The sequence below is a fragment of the Kryptolebias marmoratus genome, linkage group LG12 (genome assembly GCF_001649575.2).
Source record: "Kryptolebias marmoratus isolate JLee-2015 linkage group LG12, ASM164957v2, whole genome shotgun sequence".
Lineage (NCBI taxonomy): Eukaryota > Metazoa > Chordata > Actinopteri > Cyprinodontiformes > Rivulidae > Kryptolebias > Kryptolebias marmoratus.
The window spans coordinates 15241947-15259665 of record NC_051441.1 but is presented as its reverse complement, the minus strand read 5'-3'; the positions used below and the strand labels follow the sequence as shown (position 1 = coordinate 15259665).

The window sequence follows — 17719 nt, the reverse complement described above, 5'->3', positions numbered from 1 at the left end:
TTCCTCACTCTCCTCCAACTCTACCAGTTTTTTTTTTTTTCAATGCTTCCTTTCTGCTCGGCTCCATTTGTCCATCACTCTGTCACCATGTCTCTGCTGTCCTCTGTGCCCCTCCCTTCCAGCTCTTTGTCTCCGTCCGTCCTCTTCTTCATCGTCAGTCTTCGAGGGGCCACGCCCTGTCAGCCTTCACTCATCACAACTCCAGTTGATTCTCTCTTCTCGTCTTGTAACAAGAGAATTTATTCCCTTTTTCCCCCCTGGGAGCAAAGAAAGAAGCTTTGAGTTACTAAAATGGGGGGTTGTCTGCACACACACCTGCCTCGTCGGTTTGGATAAAGGTAATTTCTCCCTGGGATGAAGCTCATTGGCGAGGGAGTCTTCGGAAAAGCTGGATTGGTTCTCAGGTTCCTCGCAGAGGCGCTTAAAAGAATTTGCAGAACAAATTTTTCTCTTAAAATGGAGTTGTCTCCAGCTCCGTCTCGGGAATATGGGAGCTCTCCGACAGAAAATATATCCAGGCCTGAAAGTAATCATCATAAAAAGGAGACTTTTCTTGATTTGTGACATGTGCTCCAGTGGGTTACCTCAGAAACATGGGGGGGCCTAGAACACAGCCATGCCGCGGGCACAGAAACACGCCATGGCGGCCACACAACTCGCCAGTTACTCACAATTCAGTGACGTCGCAACGGAAAACCTGTTGATTTTCCCACGTTGAGTCGAGTTTGGGTCGCCAACCTTAAGCTCGCGTCTCGCCGGGCGGCGAGCGGGAGCAGCGTTCTACCTTCTTGAAATGCATTGAACCGGTTCTCAGTTTGCTGCCGCGAGGCCTCCATTTCAAGTCGCAAAGGCTTTGCACACGTTCCAAACGTTTCGCCAGACTCAAACTAGTTACCAAGTCACCGAGGACACCTGGAGCCCGACTCAAACCCTTTCGGATCTTAGTTTCCATATATCCAGAGTGCTTGGGTTGGACTTTTGTTTTTTGAATCACCCCGACGTGTCTCTGTTAACAGCCAGCAGATGCTTTAAAGGGATCACGCTCCGAAAGCGCCTGATGAAAACACGAATTAGCAGCAGCCAAGGGCCCCGGCGGAGTCCAGGTGGGCGCCAACTACGGATGGTGTCACAGAGAGCGTCTTGAGGGCTCCCCGGGGTTTGTCCTCAAACATTACAACTCTGACCTACGTTCGGCAGACTTACTGGAAACAGGAAGTACAACTTTGTTTTTCTCCAGAAGTAAAACAACTTGGCAACCAAACACTCTGGAAACTGAACCCAGGTCATCCTAAGTGTGAGAAAGTGTTATATTGGCTCTACAATGAAATGTAAAGGCATAAAGGAGGTAATGGAGGAAGGGCAAAATGCATTTTACTTCTTCTTTAAAGTGTCTTATTTCTGTCTTTTCCGAGACACAGATCAACACACAGGTCAGAGCTAGAAAAGCTGCAATAATTTCATTTGTTAGCAGGTGGCAGAGTTCGCCCTCTTCAGAAACAACGGTGTGAGCTCAGGCAAAGATGGCAGAACGCAAACATAGACTTTGCAGGGAGAAAAAAAAAAAGATTCCTGTGACGACTTTAAATTTCATCTTCTTGTGTTTTTCCTCTTAAATAGTTCGGTCACATTCGAGAAGTAAAACCACAACCTAAAAGGCTACTGAGGTGGAGTGGAGAGGGTGTTAACGGTTAATATCTTACCTGTCGCAGATGGCTCCTTGAACGACCCGATTCAGAGTTTGAATCTGACCGGACTGGCGAGCGCCATCTTAAAAACAATTACCTTAGAACCCCTTACATTTCCGCCAGTTTCACCTCGCACCTTCGTTTGCAAACAGCAGCAGCTAGCTTTAGCACTTCTGGCAGTCACATCAGATACAATAAAACATCTCCTGTAAACCACCGGTTATCTAACCAGACAGTGACCCTTTAAAAACACCCGAATCTTGAGGCAGATTTGACGACTTCGCCGCCACAAATTAAAAATTTGTAGTAAGAGGAAAAATAAATAAAACCAGACTGTGTCATACTTCAGTGTGTACAAAAATAAATATATAAATTCAAGCTTTAGGTTCAAACTCTTCTTTATCATACTGACTGTTTCACTGCGTCTGTAAGTTACCCTTAACTCTTAAAAAAATGACTTTAAAAGTTGCTAAAAACTTTTTAAAATATGAACCTTATTTACCTAAAGTGAAGCCCTCTGGTCAACTTCAGCTGCGTTCTTAAAATAAAGCTGACATTAATGTTGGAACTTTAAAACATTAATTACGTCAGTGAAATAATCAGATTAAAATAAAATGATAAGCCAATGTTTGCTCTGATTTCTGAGTTTAGTTCATTGTTTGGTGCTCCACCTTTGATAGTGAAATATACAAATATACACTTTAATATAGACAGATTTCAGCTTTATTAATTCACAAAAGGTTTATCCAGTTGGTTATAAAATAGAGCTAAATAGATCATTTTTTACATCCTATACAATAAGAGCACACAGGTGAAAAAATCAAAGTAGAATTTAGTGCAAAATAATAATAATAGTAATATGTCAACCAAAGAGGTGTGAGATCAACAAACAAAGACGAGATCATCTAAAATATTACTTCTGTGTCTTTGGGAAACACGAATGAGAAGCAGAGCTTCACGACGGTCGTCTTGCAGCTCTTCTGTAAACATCTCGTGGATTTTTAGAGGAGGTCAAAGTGCAAGTCTTTGGAGGTAATTAAAATATGATCATTACTGACAGTAGCACAAAGACATCCTGGGAACACAGAAGCTAAACAGAGCCAGGAAAAAAAACAGCAAATATGGATTTCAGCTGGAAGAAATTAGCTGCAAACCTCAACAATAAATAAATCTCTCGGACCAGAATCACTCACTCTGATAACTTTACAAAAAAACTGATTTTGAATATGAAAACAAAACCATTTAAATATCTTTTCATTCGACGTGAAAATTTAATGAGGGAGGAGGGTTTCTGTAAGTTTCCTATGCTACCAGAACAAACTCATAAAGATCACAGCTTCTGTTTCATGGAAGCAGAATAATTCTTCTTATTATACAAGTGAAATGAATCGTGATCTCTCTGCGTCCCTGCGACGTGTTCGTCGGGCTGAGGAGTAGAAACCTGAATGAAAAAAAGTTGACCCCAGGAGTTTGGCCTTGATTTAAGGTACTCCTTTCATTGCTTCAGTCTTTTCTGTTTGGCCCGAATTAAAGCAGTGCGGGCTGTAAAACTGGATGATCAGAAGGAGGAAAAGCAGACAAGACTGAACACAAACACAGAGACTCGGGGAATTATTAAAAAAAAAAACTACAAATCAGAAACAATTTCATGCTGATTTCACATGAAGGAGTTATTCTAAAGATAAATATCTGAAGAATAGCAGATCTTTTAGGCCTTGAAGGTGTCGTCTTTTCTCTGAAGCATCAGGAGATCTCAGTCCATAAGAGTGTGTTTGTGTGTGTGTGTGTGTGTGTGTGTTATGTCTGAGCCAAATGCATCTCCTCCAGTCCATGTTTGCCCAGGTGATATCTGGCCAAGTCTTTCCTGGTCACCAGTCCAACCACCTGCACACCAAGAATAAGAAGCTTTCCTTTAGCGAACTCGACACGAACACGTACGACTGATACAGAAACGTGAGTAACACGCTTACCCTGTTTTCATCGTCGACTACCACCAAGTGTCTGAGGCCCAGAGCTCTGAAGAGCTTAAAGACTCGAGGCAGAGACGTGTCCTGGAAAATAAAGAGTGTTACTTCGGCCACAGGAAGAATGAGACGGTTTTTAAAGGAGAAGAACAACGAGAGCGTCGAACGGCTACCTGAGGCACGGTGTACGGCGTCGGGTTCATGAACTCCGTCAGGTCCATCATGCACTCCCGCTCGTCCTGGGACACGTGGATGCTCTGGATAGGCGGGAAGCGCGGGTAGGCGTCCCGGAAATCCTTCAGCTGGAGCTTCCTCTGAGTCAGCCGGGACTGCGCCAGCTCCACGAACACCTGTCAGGAGCGGAGCGGGGACGCAACGAGGACCGAAAGCTGTGAGAAACAAGACGCCTCTCGACCGGGAAAACTAGCCGCGGCTTACGTTACCTTGTGCTTGAGGAGAACGATGAGCTGGGAGCGCAGGATGAGGCCGCAGAGTTTAGCCGGCTGAGAAGACGAGAAAAACAAAAAGAGTTTTGATGGAAACCTTAAAGCTGGAGGAAGCAGGGTGGGACGAGATCTATATAAAACATACAGCATTGCTTTGAATCCAGTCCCTAAAAACTTCTTTCATCTAAAAAAGTAAGGTTAAAATAAATAAAAAACCCTTAAAATGCTCTAAATTACATGCAGTAATGAGACAACATGAGTCTTTCTAGGCAGACGATAATAGATTAATTAAAGGAAGGGGAGATACCCCCCAACCCTACAGGATGGAGCGAATAAAAGAGAGAAATCGGTGCTTCAGAAGGGTGACAAATACCTCGTCGTTATCAGAAACCTGCACGACGACAGGGAAGCCGTTGTGATTGGTGGACGTGTTGCTGAGGACGTCCACGATGGTCCCCACCTTCTCCACCTTGTTGAAACAGGTGACCGGAGAACTCATCACCTCTCTGGGTCGGGAAGAGGGCGGAGGGCGGACGCAAAGAGACAGATAAATAAAGAAAGGGGGGGGCGGTGAAGAGGACGATTGGTTACACAACACTAAGGTCTTACGAGGCGGACTTGGAGAGTCGTTCTTAAAAAGGCGACTCGTCAGACAGGACCTACCTGGCAGTCAGCCAGTGGGAGGTGGCAGGAGCCTCCGAGTGCAGGAAGGGAACGCTCTGCAGCTTGATGTGAATATCATACAAACCCTAAAAAGGGCAGGAGTGGTTACAAACTCACTTGACTGCTTTGCGTCGACAGGAAAATATGTCATGTGGGCCAACGGGCTCATTTTAATTCGCCGATTAAAAATAAATGCAACGGCCGCTTTGGATTTGTGTGTATAAAAACACACAGTGGAGCCTTTTAAACCCAACCAGCAGCACATTTATTTAGCAGAACGATAGATGTTGTTCAGCCTTTTCTCTATTGTGATCGTGTTGCACAATCAAAACCCTTCACTGCATGTGTTCGCAGCGTTTTAATTAAGTCTCTTCCTCGTTACTCACTTCTTGAAAATAGTCTCCGACGATCTTGGCAGTCATGAGGGCGAGCATGATGGGAAGGCCGTACGTGACGTTTCCCGTCGCCTCCACCAAGATGACAGTCAAACTGAGAGTCATTCTCACGATGCCGCCTGCGGAGAGCAGCTGCGTTTGCGTTACGGGAAAGACACGTGGAAAAAGCCGACGGTATAAATGCAAACGGCTTCAGTTACTCACCGAGCTGAGCCGCGGCTCCAATCAGGGCGTACTTCCCGGGGTCGGCCCAGGTCTGTGAAATAAAACCCATGAAAAGCTGACGATGTTAAAGGTTTGGCGTTAAATGAAACCTGCGAGGCGGCGTGCAGCGCAGACCGAGTCAGCTTGAGCAATGGAGGCGAGCAGTATGCCACACAGCCTCCCCCAGGCTGCGCCGATCAGGAGAGACGGGATGAAAACGCCGGCCGACACAGACAGGCCGTACGTCCAACACGCCAGGAAGAAATAGGTCAGAGTGAACAGGCCCAGCGTCAGGGGGTTGTAGGTTCCTTTGAAGCACAGGCGATACAAAACGTGAGCAAACGATACGTTATCGATAAGCTCGTCCAGGTGCGGGGTGTTACCTGCGGGGTTGTGGAAGAGGCTTCGCACGCTTCTCTCAGGAGTGTTGAAGAAGGCTGTAGCCATCGAGTTGTACTCTCCATCTGCACAAAACAACTGGAAACGGACATTTAAGAATATATAAGGTTACAAAGACTTGGAAGCAAACAGGAAGATTGAATCAAACTCGTGTTTTTGTTTCGGTTATGGCCCTGAGGTACTTCTAAAAATACTTTGTACCTTTGTAGCACACAATGCATTAGAAGCTAAAGAAGGTAAATAAACACTGAATAAAAGTCAGTCTTGAATGCATAAAACCATGAATAGGAAGCATAGAGATTCACAGAAAGTGCTGTCTAGTTTGGTCTCACTCTCCATTAAATTGTTAAGATTTTTACCCTGTTTTAAGCTTTCAGAAGCCCACCTGACTGTGTGTGTGTGTGTGTGTGTGTACCTGCAGTGGGTACTCCTCGCTGTTGTCTGGCCCCAAAGGCTGACAGTCGTTGGAGAAATAGATCATGATGAAAGACACCGCTGCGGTCACTGCGGCGACCAACATGGCCTCCATCACTTGCAGACACGGCCTGTGAACATATCTGAAAACACACAAACAGACGGGGGGGGGACCACCAAACAGTGCAAAGGCATTAAACAAGTCGTTCTACGGTGGTTTTAATCACATCTGACATGCAGTCGTTTCCGTCTATGCAGATCAATATTCTCCACTTACATGTGGAGTTCCTCAGGGCTCCATCCTGAGCACCGTCCTGTTTTAATTAAACGTGTTTGCCTTTTGGAAACTATGGCTTCCTGTTTTATTGCTTTACAGACAACATTCAGATATAAAAAAACAAATAAATAAAAGCTATCGATAGTTTGGAGCCTTTATGGGACCGTCTAAATGATTTCAGGACGTAGACGAATTTAAATTTCCTTCATTTGAATGAAAACAAAACAGACGTCAGCTTATGTGAGCAGAAACATAACCCTGGGCCTCTGGTTTTATTAAATATTTTCCTTTTTTTTTTCTTTAATTTATTCAATTTTCAAAACAAGCTCAGCAAAGTTGAAGCCTTATTTATATTTTTATAAATATTTTTTAAAGGTTATTCATGCTTTAAAACCAACAAATTTTAATTTCTCGTATGAGGACGTAGATCAATCCTCCTTGTCGCCTGCAGCGGATACAAAATACTGCTGCGAACAGATCAGATACTAATGTTGGCTTCACGCTTATGTCTTCCTGTTCGTCACAGAATTGATTTTAAGATTTCGGTGTTAATTTTTGGGACTTAATTGATTAATTGATCTGGCTCCATCTTATCTTCAGGCTCTTATACAATCATCACACTTTAATAAAATTACTGAGGCCAGACAACCAGATGCTCTCAGACTGTACTGTTTATTTGTATTTTAGCCTATTTTATTTTACCTAGACTTTTATTTATCTGTGCCTTTTATACGATTTTGATGCAAAGCCACATATATTAAATTTACTTTTACAGCTTTTGCTGTTTGTAAAATGTTATATAAATAAAAATTCACACTGACCTGCAAAAAAAAAAAAAAAAAAAAAGGGTTTTATAATTGGCGTGGAATTACCCGCGACAAAAACAAAGAGACGAGTCTGGGTGTTAAAAATAACAGCTGAGAGGAAAACAAGGCGGTAATTGTCATTAAACAAACTTCCTTACAGTCAGGGAGGAGGTGGTACCTTAAAAAAAACAGGTCTGCCTGGAACGGCAATAAACAAACCTCAACAAAGAACCGGCCTTCCTTAAACTTTATGAATGTTAGCCACAAGTAACCCTCTCTCCTTATAACAATTAAATTGTATAACAATTAATCTAACACTTGATACGTTTTAATGAGCTTCGATCATTTCCGCTCAAAACTGGGATATATTACATAATCACTAAAATAAGCATAGATATAAATTTACATGTAAATGCTTATTTTCTCCGTTTATTCCAGTCGGAATATTTCTGCTACAACTTTCCGTCTATTTATTTGGTATTAAAGTAAACGTGGCTCCTTGGATTGCTTCACAGCTACTGTACAAATAAACCTCGAAAGGTGTCACTTCTAAACCCGTCAAATCTAAAAAGCTGTGCATCAAACCTCCCCCCGCAGTCATTTTATGGTACGAGCTGATGAAGCACGAAGCAACATTATAAATGCTGTCCAATAAACTGCATGTGGTTACGAACCACTGCCCCGTGGATGGTGGAAGAAAGTTTAATGTCATAAATCGAACAAATAATCTGCTTCACACCAGGAAGCGTCTGAGTGGGAGTTTCCTGTCACACTCATCGGACTTGTTCCTTCAGTGGGACTATTTTTACTCCCTTCAATCACATGGTGGAGATATTTTCAGAAACTCTTAAGCCTTTCAATAAAAACAACAACAAAAAAAAAACTTCCTCATATTGCATCCACGCCTTCCTGTGAACGGCAGCGAGGTGTTTGAACGTGCTGCGGTGGCTCTGCTTCGGCCCGTACCTGATCCTGAAGATGGTCAGCCAGTAGTTGAGCACGTTGAATAAAGCTCCCAGCGCTCCGCCTAAAAACAGCAAGAAATAAACAGGAGACGTTACTTTGGGCCTTATTATCATCACACTTCCACCTCCATGCTTTACTGTTTGGATTCAGATACGTTTCGGAGTCGTCAGCAAACGCCATCTCCCTCTAACACCCCCCTGCATTCATGCAGTCCCACATCATCACACCCCCGCCTCCGTGCTTTGCTGCTCAGAACCTGTACTCTTCGCGGTAATCCCTGCTGAAGTTCACGCTGGTAAACTGAGCTCGTTCTCACATGATTAAAGAATGTGCTCTGGTGATGACTCATGTTTCCATAAAGTCATTTAAACAAACAGTAAAAAAAACAGCTGCTGCAGCTTTGATCTGTGGATCGTTCCACTGGTGTCATTTTCTGTCTTTGTGGAGTTTAAAAATCAATTCTTCGGTGCAAACAAAACAGAAGCTTCTTCTGCTCAGACATCATCTAATGCAGCAAATTAAACTTTTTGGACTTTTTGACAGATATGCTCTAATATCATCATTCTATAATCATACATAAGTAGTTATTTCTATGTATTACACTCACATTGTGTCCAAAAACAAACTATTCTTACCTAGAGCTCCCATGGCAATGAACAAGGGGATCTCATAGAAGTTATATGCCATAGTCTGAAGAGGAAAAACACAATTTTACATTCAAAGGCAACAAAAGGGAAACGATCGAGTGAAAAACATAAATATGGCTTCTCACTTCGCTCTCAAAGCGTCCAAAGTTGATGAGACCTGGGTTGGAAAGCTCTCCTGGTTTGTGGTGATAAATACTGAGGAAGAAGTTCAGGGTGAAGGTGGAGATCATGGAGGCGAAGAACTGAGAACAAACAATAAAAAAAAAAACGATCAAGAAAAGTGGACCGTGTCGTCAAACTGAACATGAAGAGAAGCACAAGGAAGCCTTAAAGCGTTCCCGCTTCAATCTGTTTTTTGTCTCTCGGGAGTTTTACAGACGGATTTGATGTATCTAAACACGCTGCGCGAGCGCGGAGAGGGGTCACACTTTCAGACTTACAATCCTCCACGTCAACATCTGATTCCAGAAAGAAGCTCCTTCTTCAAGAGCGAACAAAACGCCCCCTGTTGAACGAACGCAAAACTAAAGTCAGTTAAGCACCACAGCCGTGACCAAAGAAATCATCTGTCCTGCTTATGACCCACGCAGTAAATTAGTATGAAAGCTGAAGCTAGCTGAGATTAGCCCAAGGCTTTCTCCTTGTTGTGTGAATGAACCAGGCATTCATTGAGATCACAAGTTTTAAATCCATTCTTTTCACTTGATGATAGCTGCAGATAAATGATTTAAAAAGCTTTTAATTCCACGTTTGAATGCCTCTATTCAGGATGCAGATTGTGCAAAACGAAAACACTAAGAGGAATTTAAACAAGTCGACAAGGAGGCCGGTAAACATTCACAGTGGATTGTCTTAGCAGCATCAAATAAGCAGAGAGAAAAAACTTCTTTACGCTTCGTTTGTTTTTTTCTTTTGGGCTCTGCAGAGATAATGTCATAATGTTGGCTTTACAGAAGCTGAACAGAGCAAAAGAGCAAAAGCCGATCGTGAACAGAGTTTTATGTTCCGTCGTGTTACGGTGACCAAGTTTTTACCAACAGGTGCTCCAAAAGCAGCAGAAACTCCAGCAGCAGCTCCAGCAGAGACAAAGTCTCTTTTCTCCGTGTCTCGGCGGAAGTACTCAAATATCTACAAAACACAGAGACGCTTATTAGAAATCACTTCAACTCTACGAGGAAACTGATCGATTTCACTAATCAGCAGTAAAGTTTGGAATTTAAACTCCAACAGGGAGTACAGATGGAGAATTTGCGACGGCGGCGAGAAGCTTGGGACACAAACATAAAACCCAGGAAGTGAACCTTAAAGTCTCTCTTTAAAGAGGTGCTCCTCCCCTGGGAGACCCCCGCAGCCACAACAGCACCGGAGTGAATCATGGGACCTTCCTAAAGGAGTGGGAAACAAAGAGAATACATACATGGTAAAAAAACAAACAGCTAAAACATAAGGTGGCCAAAAGTCAGTCATACGGACCGAACAGCTACAGGACAGGCAGTGAGAAAACAAACTACTAATAAAAAATCCTGGCCTTCCTTTAAAGCAGCGGTGTCCAGTCCTGGTCCTGGAGGACAACTATCCTGCATGTTTTAGTTGTTCCTCTGCTTTGAATGACTGAGTGATTAACAGGCTCCATCATACTCCATGAGACGTCAAGAAGTAAATTTGTGGTCATGTAGTTGGGAGACGTTGGTTTTCTCACACACCTTTCTCCCACGAGACAGATTTTAGCTTCCCTTACTGCGACCAGACATGTTTATTAAACAGACTGAGACGGTCTCAGCCATGAAGACCACCTGTGTCTCCTCGCGGTCTTTTTAAGTTCACAGGTTTCTAAGTTTTGTTGGAACAGTTGGAAAGACGGCTGTATTTTCTAACAGCTTCTCAGAGGAACAGAAGAAGCTAAATGGCTCCATTAAAGCACATAAACAACTTCTGACCAATCACACAACACTTGGCTCAAACCCCTGAGAGAAACGGTTTGGTCAGGGTCTTGTGTTGAGAAGCGGCGAACAAGGCTGCTACGAGAACAAAATGATGCAATTTTCATCATGGTAACACACGACTGAGAGCAGACTTTGTGGCTTCTCACGGAGGATGGAAACAGCTTTAACTGCTTTCTGCAGAAACTGAAGACCTGCAGAAGAGCAGGGAAACATCTAAAACATGCAGGATAGTGGCGCTCCAGGACCAGGATTGGACACCACTGCTTTTTGTGTCACAGTTTTAGACTAAAACCGTGTCATGTTGGGAAAAGTCAAAGTCATAGATGTTTGTGATTCAGTGAGATCAGCTTTCACCACGTCAAACTTTAGCTGAATATCTGTCAAACCGACTGCATTATAGCTATTTTTGTGTTGGCTAACACTGACCGCTTTAAATAATTTTAGCATGACAAAAAAAAAAAATCAAAGGAATCTGTTTAATGATCAGAAAGACTTTTAAACTGTTTACCTTCCCGACAGCGAGACCTCCAACCACTGAACAAATGACACCAAACACCTTCACCACCAGTGTCTGCGAAGGTTAGGGGGGACAAATTATGTTAAGTTTATACAAGAATTTATTTTCCTGCTTAAAGAAAAGACTGACGTTTGTGTGTGTTATGAGCCTGTACCTTGAGCCGCACGACTCTGGGAATCTTGACTCCGTTTAGGTAACATTTTATCTGAGGAATACCACTTCCTCCCGCTATGGGCTGCGAGAGACAGCAGCAGAAAACAGGGATTATTATGAACAAGTTCTTGTTAGTATTAAAAGCTTAACTACAGTAACCAAAGCTAAACTAACAAGAATACAGAAACATTCGTCTGTACAAGATTTCAACATTTACAGCTTGAGGAGGAAGTCCAGTTTCCAAATGAAGTTTTCACTTTCACCGGCGCTTCATCTGACAGATGGAAGAATTCTGACGGCACGTTTCCTCTAAATCCGCTTTCACACCTCGGGAATTCAATCGCACGCAAGCCCTGAAAATTAACAAGTTGCGAAACTCTTTTCGGGCTTTACCTCGAAGCACGCCACCATGATGGCTCCCAACATGACGAAGGCACAGTTGAGGACGGCCCAGAGGATGAGGGAGATGGACAGACCGCCGGCTTCTGTGAACTGCACAATGTCTGAGGAGGGTCGGGGTTAAAGAGGAGCGTTTCTGTTCTTTTCTGACAGTTAATCATCATCATCATCATCATGTTTCCTACGAGGCGCATCACTGGCCTCGGGGCGCTCATGATGGAGGCAGTCTGGCGTCATTAGCATCGTTCGGCTTGCTTGGAACCTGTCTACGGCCAGGATGCTCTCCATGTTGGTCCATAAGGGGTTTTAATATCAAACAGTACTTATTTCTGTAACACACTGTTCTCCAACCTGCTTATATGCCCTCCATATTAAACTTGCTGGTGATGGCAGAAGTTCCAGATGGTTAACGTATTTATTTCATGCAAACGTTCATTGGAGACTTTCCACCTCCAGTCCAACTCACCGTCCCATCCCACTGGATGCATTTACGCATCCATATCCACCCTTTACCATTTTTCTAATCAACAATAAAACCCACGCCATACAACTTTGATCATGTCGAGTTCTCGCTCTGTTAATGCTGTATACAAGGCAGGATCGCACACAGGTTGTCAGGAATCTGACCCGAGTTGACAGTTTTAGTCGTCCGTCAGTCGGAACATGCTTTCAGCTCATTGTGTTTTGGGTAAGAAGCTCCAATTCGTCCATATAGGAAACGAGGAGTTTTCATTTCAGCTTCAGTAATCGTGTACCCAAGAATTTAGAAAGTTCGTTATGGTAACCTAACTGTCTTGGTTCCTGGCGTCAGTAAAATCAAGCACATTTTAAGGATACTTTCTTTGATCACTTGGTATTTGATGCCGGCCAGCTTTTCCACCACGATGTCTATGAAGCAGGCGATGAGTCCAGTCAGGACGCCGATCAGACCGCAGACCACCCAGCGACTGATCTCAAGGCAGCGGAAGCCCTGACGGCGAGAGGAGTGACACGGGAAAAAAAATAAAAATAAAAACAAGTGACAGACAGGAGCAAGAAAACATTCATAAAATAAAAAAAATTAAAAAAAACGGAGGCAGGCATCATACATTTCCTGCTCCACTCACCAAGAAGCTCATCCTCCTCTCCTCTTCCAGAAACAGCTGGTTTTCAATGTTGTCATAGTCCAAACTCTACAACAAGCCCACAACACAAGCTCTCAGCGAACACTCTGATTCCGTCCGGTCAGTGAATGCATCGTAACCGAGTTCAGTTTTTACTGGAAGAAGCAGACTTGAAGTCAGCTGTACGTACTATCTGTAAAGTATATCTTTTTCTACTTGGGAGCCTTTGGAAGCAAGGAGGCTTCAGCAGACAACAGGAAGAATAAATTACAATATAATCCTGCTTTTTATTTTTGAGCTTTCAACCTCCGTCTGTCAGGGAAACTTCAAGCCAACGTTTGCTGCATTTGCTACAAGCTTACAGACTGATGCTACACATGCTAACTGTGCAAAGTTTTATTTCCTTCACAAACTGGATGCAGTTTATTTGAAATTAAGGAGGAAAACAACATTCTGATGTGTGCACAACTAAAGGATGAAAACACTAATGAATTGTTGTGTGACTTCGAAAGCAGATATACTGTAAATGTCTTTGTTTGGGTTTTATTTTGACAAAACAGCTCGGTTTAATCTTCTGGAGGACAAATGAGAGAGAAAGCTCTGCAACCTGGTGCTGTTTCAGAGAAAAATGGAGAAAGTTTTGTCCGGCATATTTTACCTCAAATTTAAGCGACAGCAGCTTCTCGTTGTGAGGGATCTCTTTGGGTTTCCAGCTTGTAGAGTCCTGCAGGGGACAACGCACGAAAGACGGAGGTAGACACGTCATCACTTGACCTCTGACCCCGTCCCCCCTCCCCCCAGCAGAGAACCAGAGACACACTGAAAGATGCTACACACAACGGCCAGAGGTGCAGCTTAAAACAACACAACACTTGTTGGGTTTTTTGACTCTTGAAAGCCACTTCTAAGAGGAAAAAGAGGAAATGTTTGACTAGCTTAAGACACATACAGCAGCTGTGGTGAGAAAAAACAAAAACAAAACAGCATTTCCTCCAGAACGTTTCATCTTTCAAACAGAATCAAAGCTACAAAGATGGGGACTCCTGCAGGTCAGAGTTGTTTCAGTTTTTTTACTATTATTAATATAAATGAGGTGGTGGAGGAGATGCAGTTGCACGAACTGATACAAACAACGACAAACACATGAGGCGTTTCACAGGGAATTAACTTTTCACATCCGAGCGAATCACATGCTTGAGGGTCACGTCCCGCTTCGGCTGGAGAAAACGGAGCACCTGAGGCGGTCGCAGCACAACAGGAAGGGAGCCGAGCTGCGGGATAACGGCATATCGGGGCCGTTCAACAGGCGGCAGTCCTCAGTCCGGGCAAATTTAACATAAAACCAGATTTTAAATCGAAATTTTATTTTAGACAGTGACTGTAATTGTTGGATTTCAGGACCGGAGCAGCTCGGCTGGTCTAGATGCTACAAACATGATTAGAACGTGATGTCTAAGGCTCATATTCAGCCACTTTATGTTTATTCTTCTTGGGTCATGACTCGTACATTACATACTGGCTTTAAAAGGGACAGTTCGGACCCTTTAAAGTGGGCGTCTAGGGAAAGGTTTTGAACAAGTTTCTTACCTGTAGCAGATAGCTCTTTTCCCAGCCTTAGTTTGGAGAGTTTAATCATGACTGTCACCATTTTGAATCAACTCCAATCACAAAAAGACAGCGTTTGTCCATGTGAAGGTTACTTTATAAGCCTTTAAATCATTTTCAATTTCAGATTGTTGTTCTGGCAGAACTCGTCTGATATTCCTGCTAGAAATGACTGGACTAGAAGTGCTACAGCTAGGTGACACTGCCATTAGCGCTTGCAACCAACTATGGAACAAGACAGTGATGTAAATGTTTCTAAAACAGGCGTGTGCTTGCATGCACTGCTATGAAAATTTGCAGATCGTTTCTCCAAACTGAGGCCGTTTAGAGAGCCATCTACGACAGGTAAGATACTGTTCGTGCACAACCTTTCCACAGAGCCCCGCTTCAAAAAGACGTGACCTGTCGCCTTCACAGACACAGATAATTTAGCTGTTGTTTACTGGAGTCTGCATGTGTACGATTCTTTGGCTGTTTTGACTCCTTGTAAGGTTTTTCTACCAACATCCGTCTCTCCCACATCAGCCTCCGTGTCCAAAAAGGCGCAGGACATCAACAAGCACGTGTCCCCGCGTTAAACGAAGTCATTCGCCTTGCTTCACAGTGGAAACCATCAGACATGTGCCTTCAGAGCACTGTGGATGAGTCAGCCTCTGTGTCAGCTGTCTCAAATCAGCAGCCGAGAGATGAAGATGAGCATTGGCTGAATTAACAGCTAAAGTCTGATCAGACAGGTCAGTTCAATGAGACCCTTCACATCAGGTGCATACAGGGCGAAATCACCTTAAGCACTGCACGTAGGGAGGTAGGGTGTGACTGATTATTCGGCCTAAAAGGCATGGAAGCGGCGACTTGATAGGAGCGACAAACACAAGGAGAGGACGACGGTGACCGGAGCTTCCCACTTTACCTCCTCTGCCGTTATTTCCTCGTCCAAGTCCACTGTGCTGAGTCTGCCTATCTGAAACAATCTCCTCTCTCCAGACAACTACGGACACCACAGACAGTCACAGACATACGGCCCTGTGCATTAACTTCCAGGCACAGAGGTACGATGCATCTGAGCGGCACAGGGGAGCAGCGAACACGAGGATGGAAATGTTTCATGTACACCAAAGCCTAAACAAAAAGGAACGACTGCAACATGGAAGCAGGACGGTTTAACGTCCGTGTCTTCCAAATCAGCTGAGAGCTGTAGCCTGATTTACTGTTTTAAGCAAATCTGCATAAGGTTTTCTGACACTGAAACAAAAAAAAGCTGCATATATGCGTTTTGGTGTGGGTGCAATAATAACTTCTGTTTGGGCTGCTATTTCTGCAAAAACTAAAACACACTATAAAAAAACCTGGACTTAGTAAGAGATCAAAAACATGCAGATAATTTAGCTCCACTCGTGGTCCCTCTTGTCAGCTGAATATAGAGGGGAAAAAAGGAAGTTATTTGATTTCATTAACACCTGGGCTTACAGCTTATATGCAGCAGGTCTGATGGGACACAGTTTTGTTTAGGTTTGGTGAAAATATGTGTTATTGTTTTGACTTTTTTTTTGTCACCAGTTAAAAGTCCTTATCATTCTCAAACAACAGAACCAGAGCTGGAGGGACAAACATTTCCAGGCTCTAATATTGTATAATCTGGTTATGTGCATCAAGGGGGTAATTTAATTAAATTTCGCACACACAAATGCAAAAAAAACAAGCAATAACATGATAAAAAAACATGACCACTGAATCTGAGGCAAACGCACTGAAATCATTGCTAACATTTCTAACCCGTGCAGCCTCAGGAAACATGATTCAGAGGCACCTCAAAGCCCTCTTTACGACGTGACCCAGCATCCAGAGGGAGCAGCTGTTAGCATGGGTTAGCCACCTTGTTGTTAGCGGTACCTGTCGGGACACGGAGGGCCGCTCGGAGCCGTTCAGCAGCGGGGTTCCCTCCCAGGCTGCGCCGGCCTCGTCACCTCGGCTGGACCACGACACTTTCTTGGTTATGTTCGCCATGACGGCGGCCTCCGGGGAAACTCTAAAAGTCAAGAAAAAGTCCTCATTAACTTCAGCTACAGCCGGCTATACCCTGACTACTGCTGCTGTTCCCCCCGCCCTCCATGGGCCGTTGTAGTAACTCGTGATGTTTTGTAAAGCTCGCGCGCAGGGTCAAGAGTAGACGTTTGCCGCGTTGCATGCCGGTACCTGTAGTTTTAGCGGTCCTTTCAGTTTAAGAGCTCAACCACGCTAAAAAAACACAAAAAAAGACACATTTGATTGACTTAAAATCGAAATATGTTCGCTTTACATAAATATATTTAAATTTGGTTTAATGAATGATTTCTATTTGTCAGTTGTATGCAAATATAGCACATAAAAATTACAGCCTGGAAAAAAATAATACATTTAATATGGAATGGAATATGTCATTCAAATATATGTCATTACATTTAACACTAACTTCACAATCGTATGAGTTTCTTTCAGAATTAAGCAATTTTGTTCTTTCAGCACTTCATAATGTGGGTAGTGTCAAAATAACGTTGACTCAGCGTCTTCACGCCATGCTGGGCGCCAGTTTAGCTGAGTTGTTTAAATTAGGTTTTAAACCACTCGTTGAATGAACGCACATCTATTTTCCCAAGTTTAAATATCAGTCTTATTGCTTAAAGTTCGATTCGTTGTTGTTTTGTTTTGTTTTTTCCAGCAAGACTGACACAAGTAACACATGTTCAAACAGAAACACTGATTTTGTTCACTTAAATGTTCAACTTAAAGTAAATTAAACCAAATCTGACTATAAATGTTTATATTTTATTTATCCTAAGAGACTAATATGAAGTTTCCCAGTGCGGTTCAGGGTTTGTATATTGTACCTTTTCCTGCAGATGATATATTAGTTAAAATCTTGGTCTGTCTGCTTATTTGGGCTCGTTTGTTGCTTTGTTCTGATACAGTGAATATCAATAATAATAATCAATAATATCATCCTTGTGACCCTGGCTGACATGTACATTCCAGTCAGTAATGGGTATGTTTATATAAAAGTTGTGTGCAAATGTGAATTCCTTGAAAGGACTCTTTTAAATATGTGTTCAGCATTTATGACTAAACAACCCAACTAAAAAAGGGGAAGCAAACAAAA

At 43.1% G+C, this 17719-nt stretch overlaps 1 protein-coding gene across 2 annotated transcripts; it reads right to left on the bottom strand.

Annotated features, from left to right (window-relative positions):
* Positions 1–2390: 2390 nt before the first annotated feature.
* Positions 2391–16717, bottom strand: clcn7 (chloride channel 7). Of its 2 annotated transcripts, XM_017416735.3 has the most exons (25): positions 16477–16590; positions 15497–15574; positions 13640–13705; positions 12985–13050; positions 12716–12848; positions 11873–11982; positions 11481–11561; positions 11318–11380; positions 10168–10251; positions 9901–9994; positions 9307–9371; positions 8992–9108; positions 8855–8909; positions 8220–8280; positions 6172–6313; positions 5741–5834; positions 5493–5665; positions 5358–5409; positions 5145–5272; positions 4759–4844; positions 4469–4601; positions 4093–4152; positions 3823–3999; positions 3656–3736; positions 2391–3569 (listed from the first exon to the last, which is right to left on the bottom strand). In XM_017416735.3, the coding sequence occupies exons 1-25, from the start codon at positions 16588–16590 to the stop codon at positions 3483–3485; spliced, it is 2400 nt and encodes a 799-aa protein (XP_017272224.1). In that variant the 3' UTR covers positions 2391–3482. The 2 variants fall into 2 exon arrangements, with proteins under 2 accessions (XP_017272224.1, XP_017272225.1); XM_017416736.3 differs by lacking the exon at positions 15497–15574 and having other exon boundaries at positions 3483–3569; positions 16477–16717.
* Between the last annotated feature and the right edge of the window lie 1002 nt (positions 16718–17719).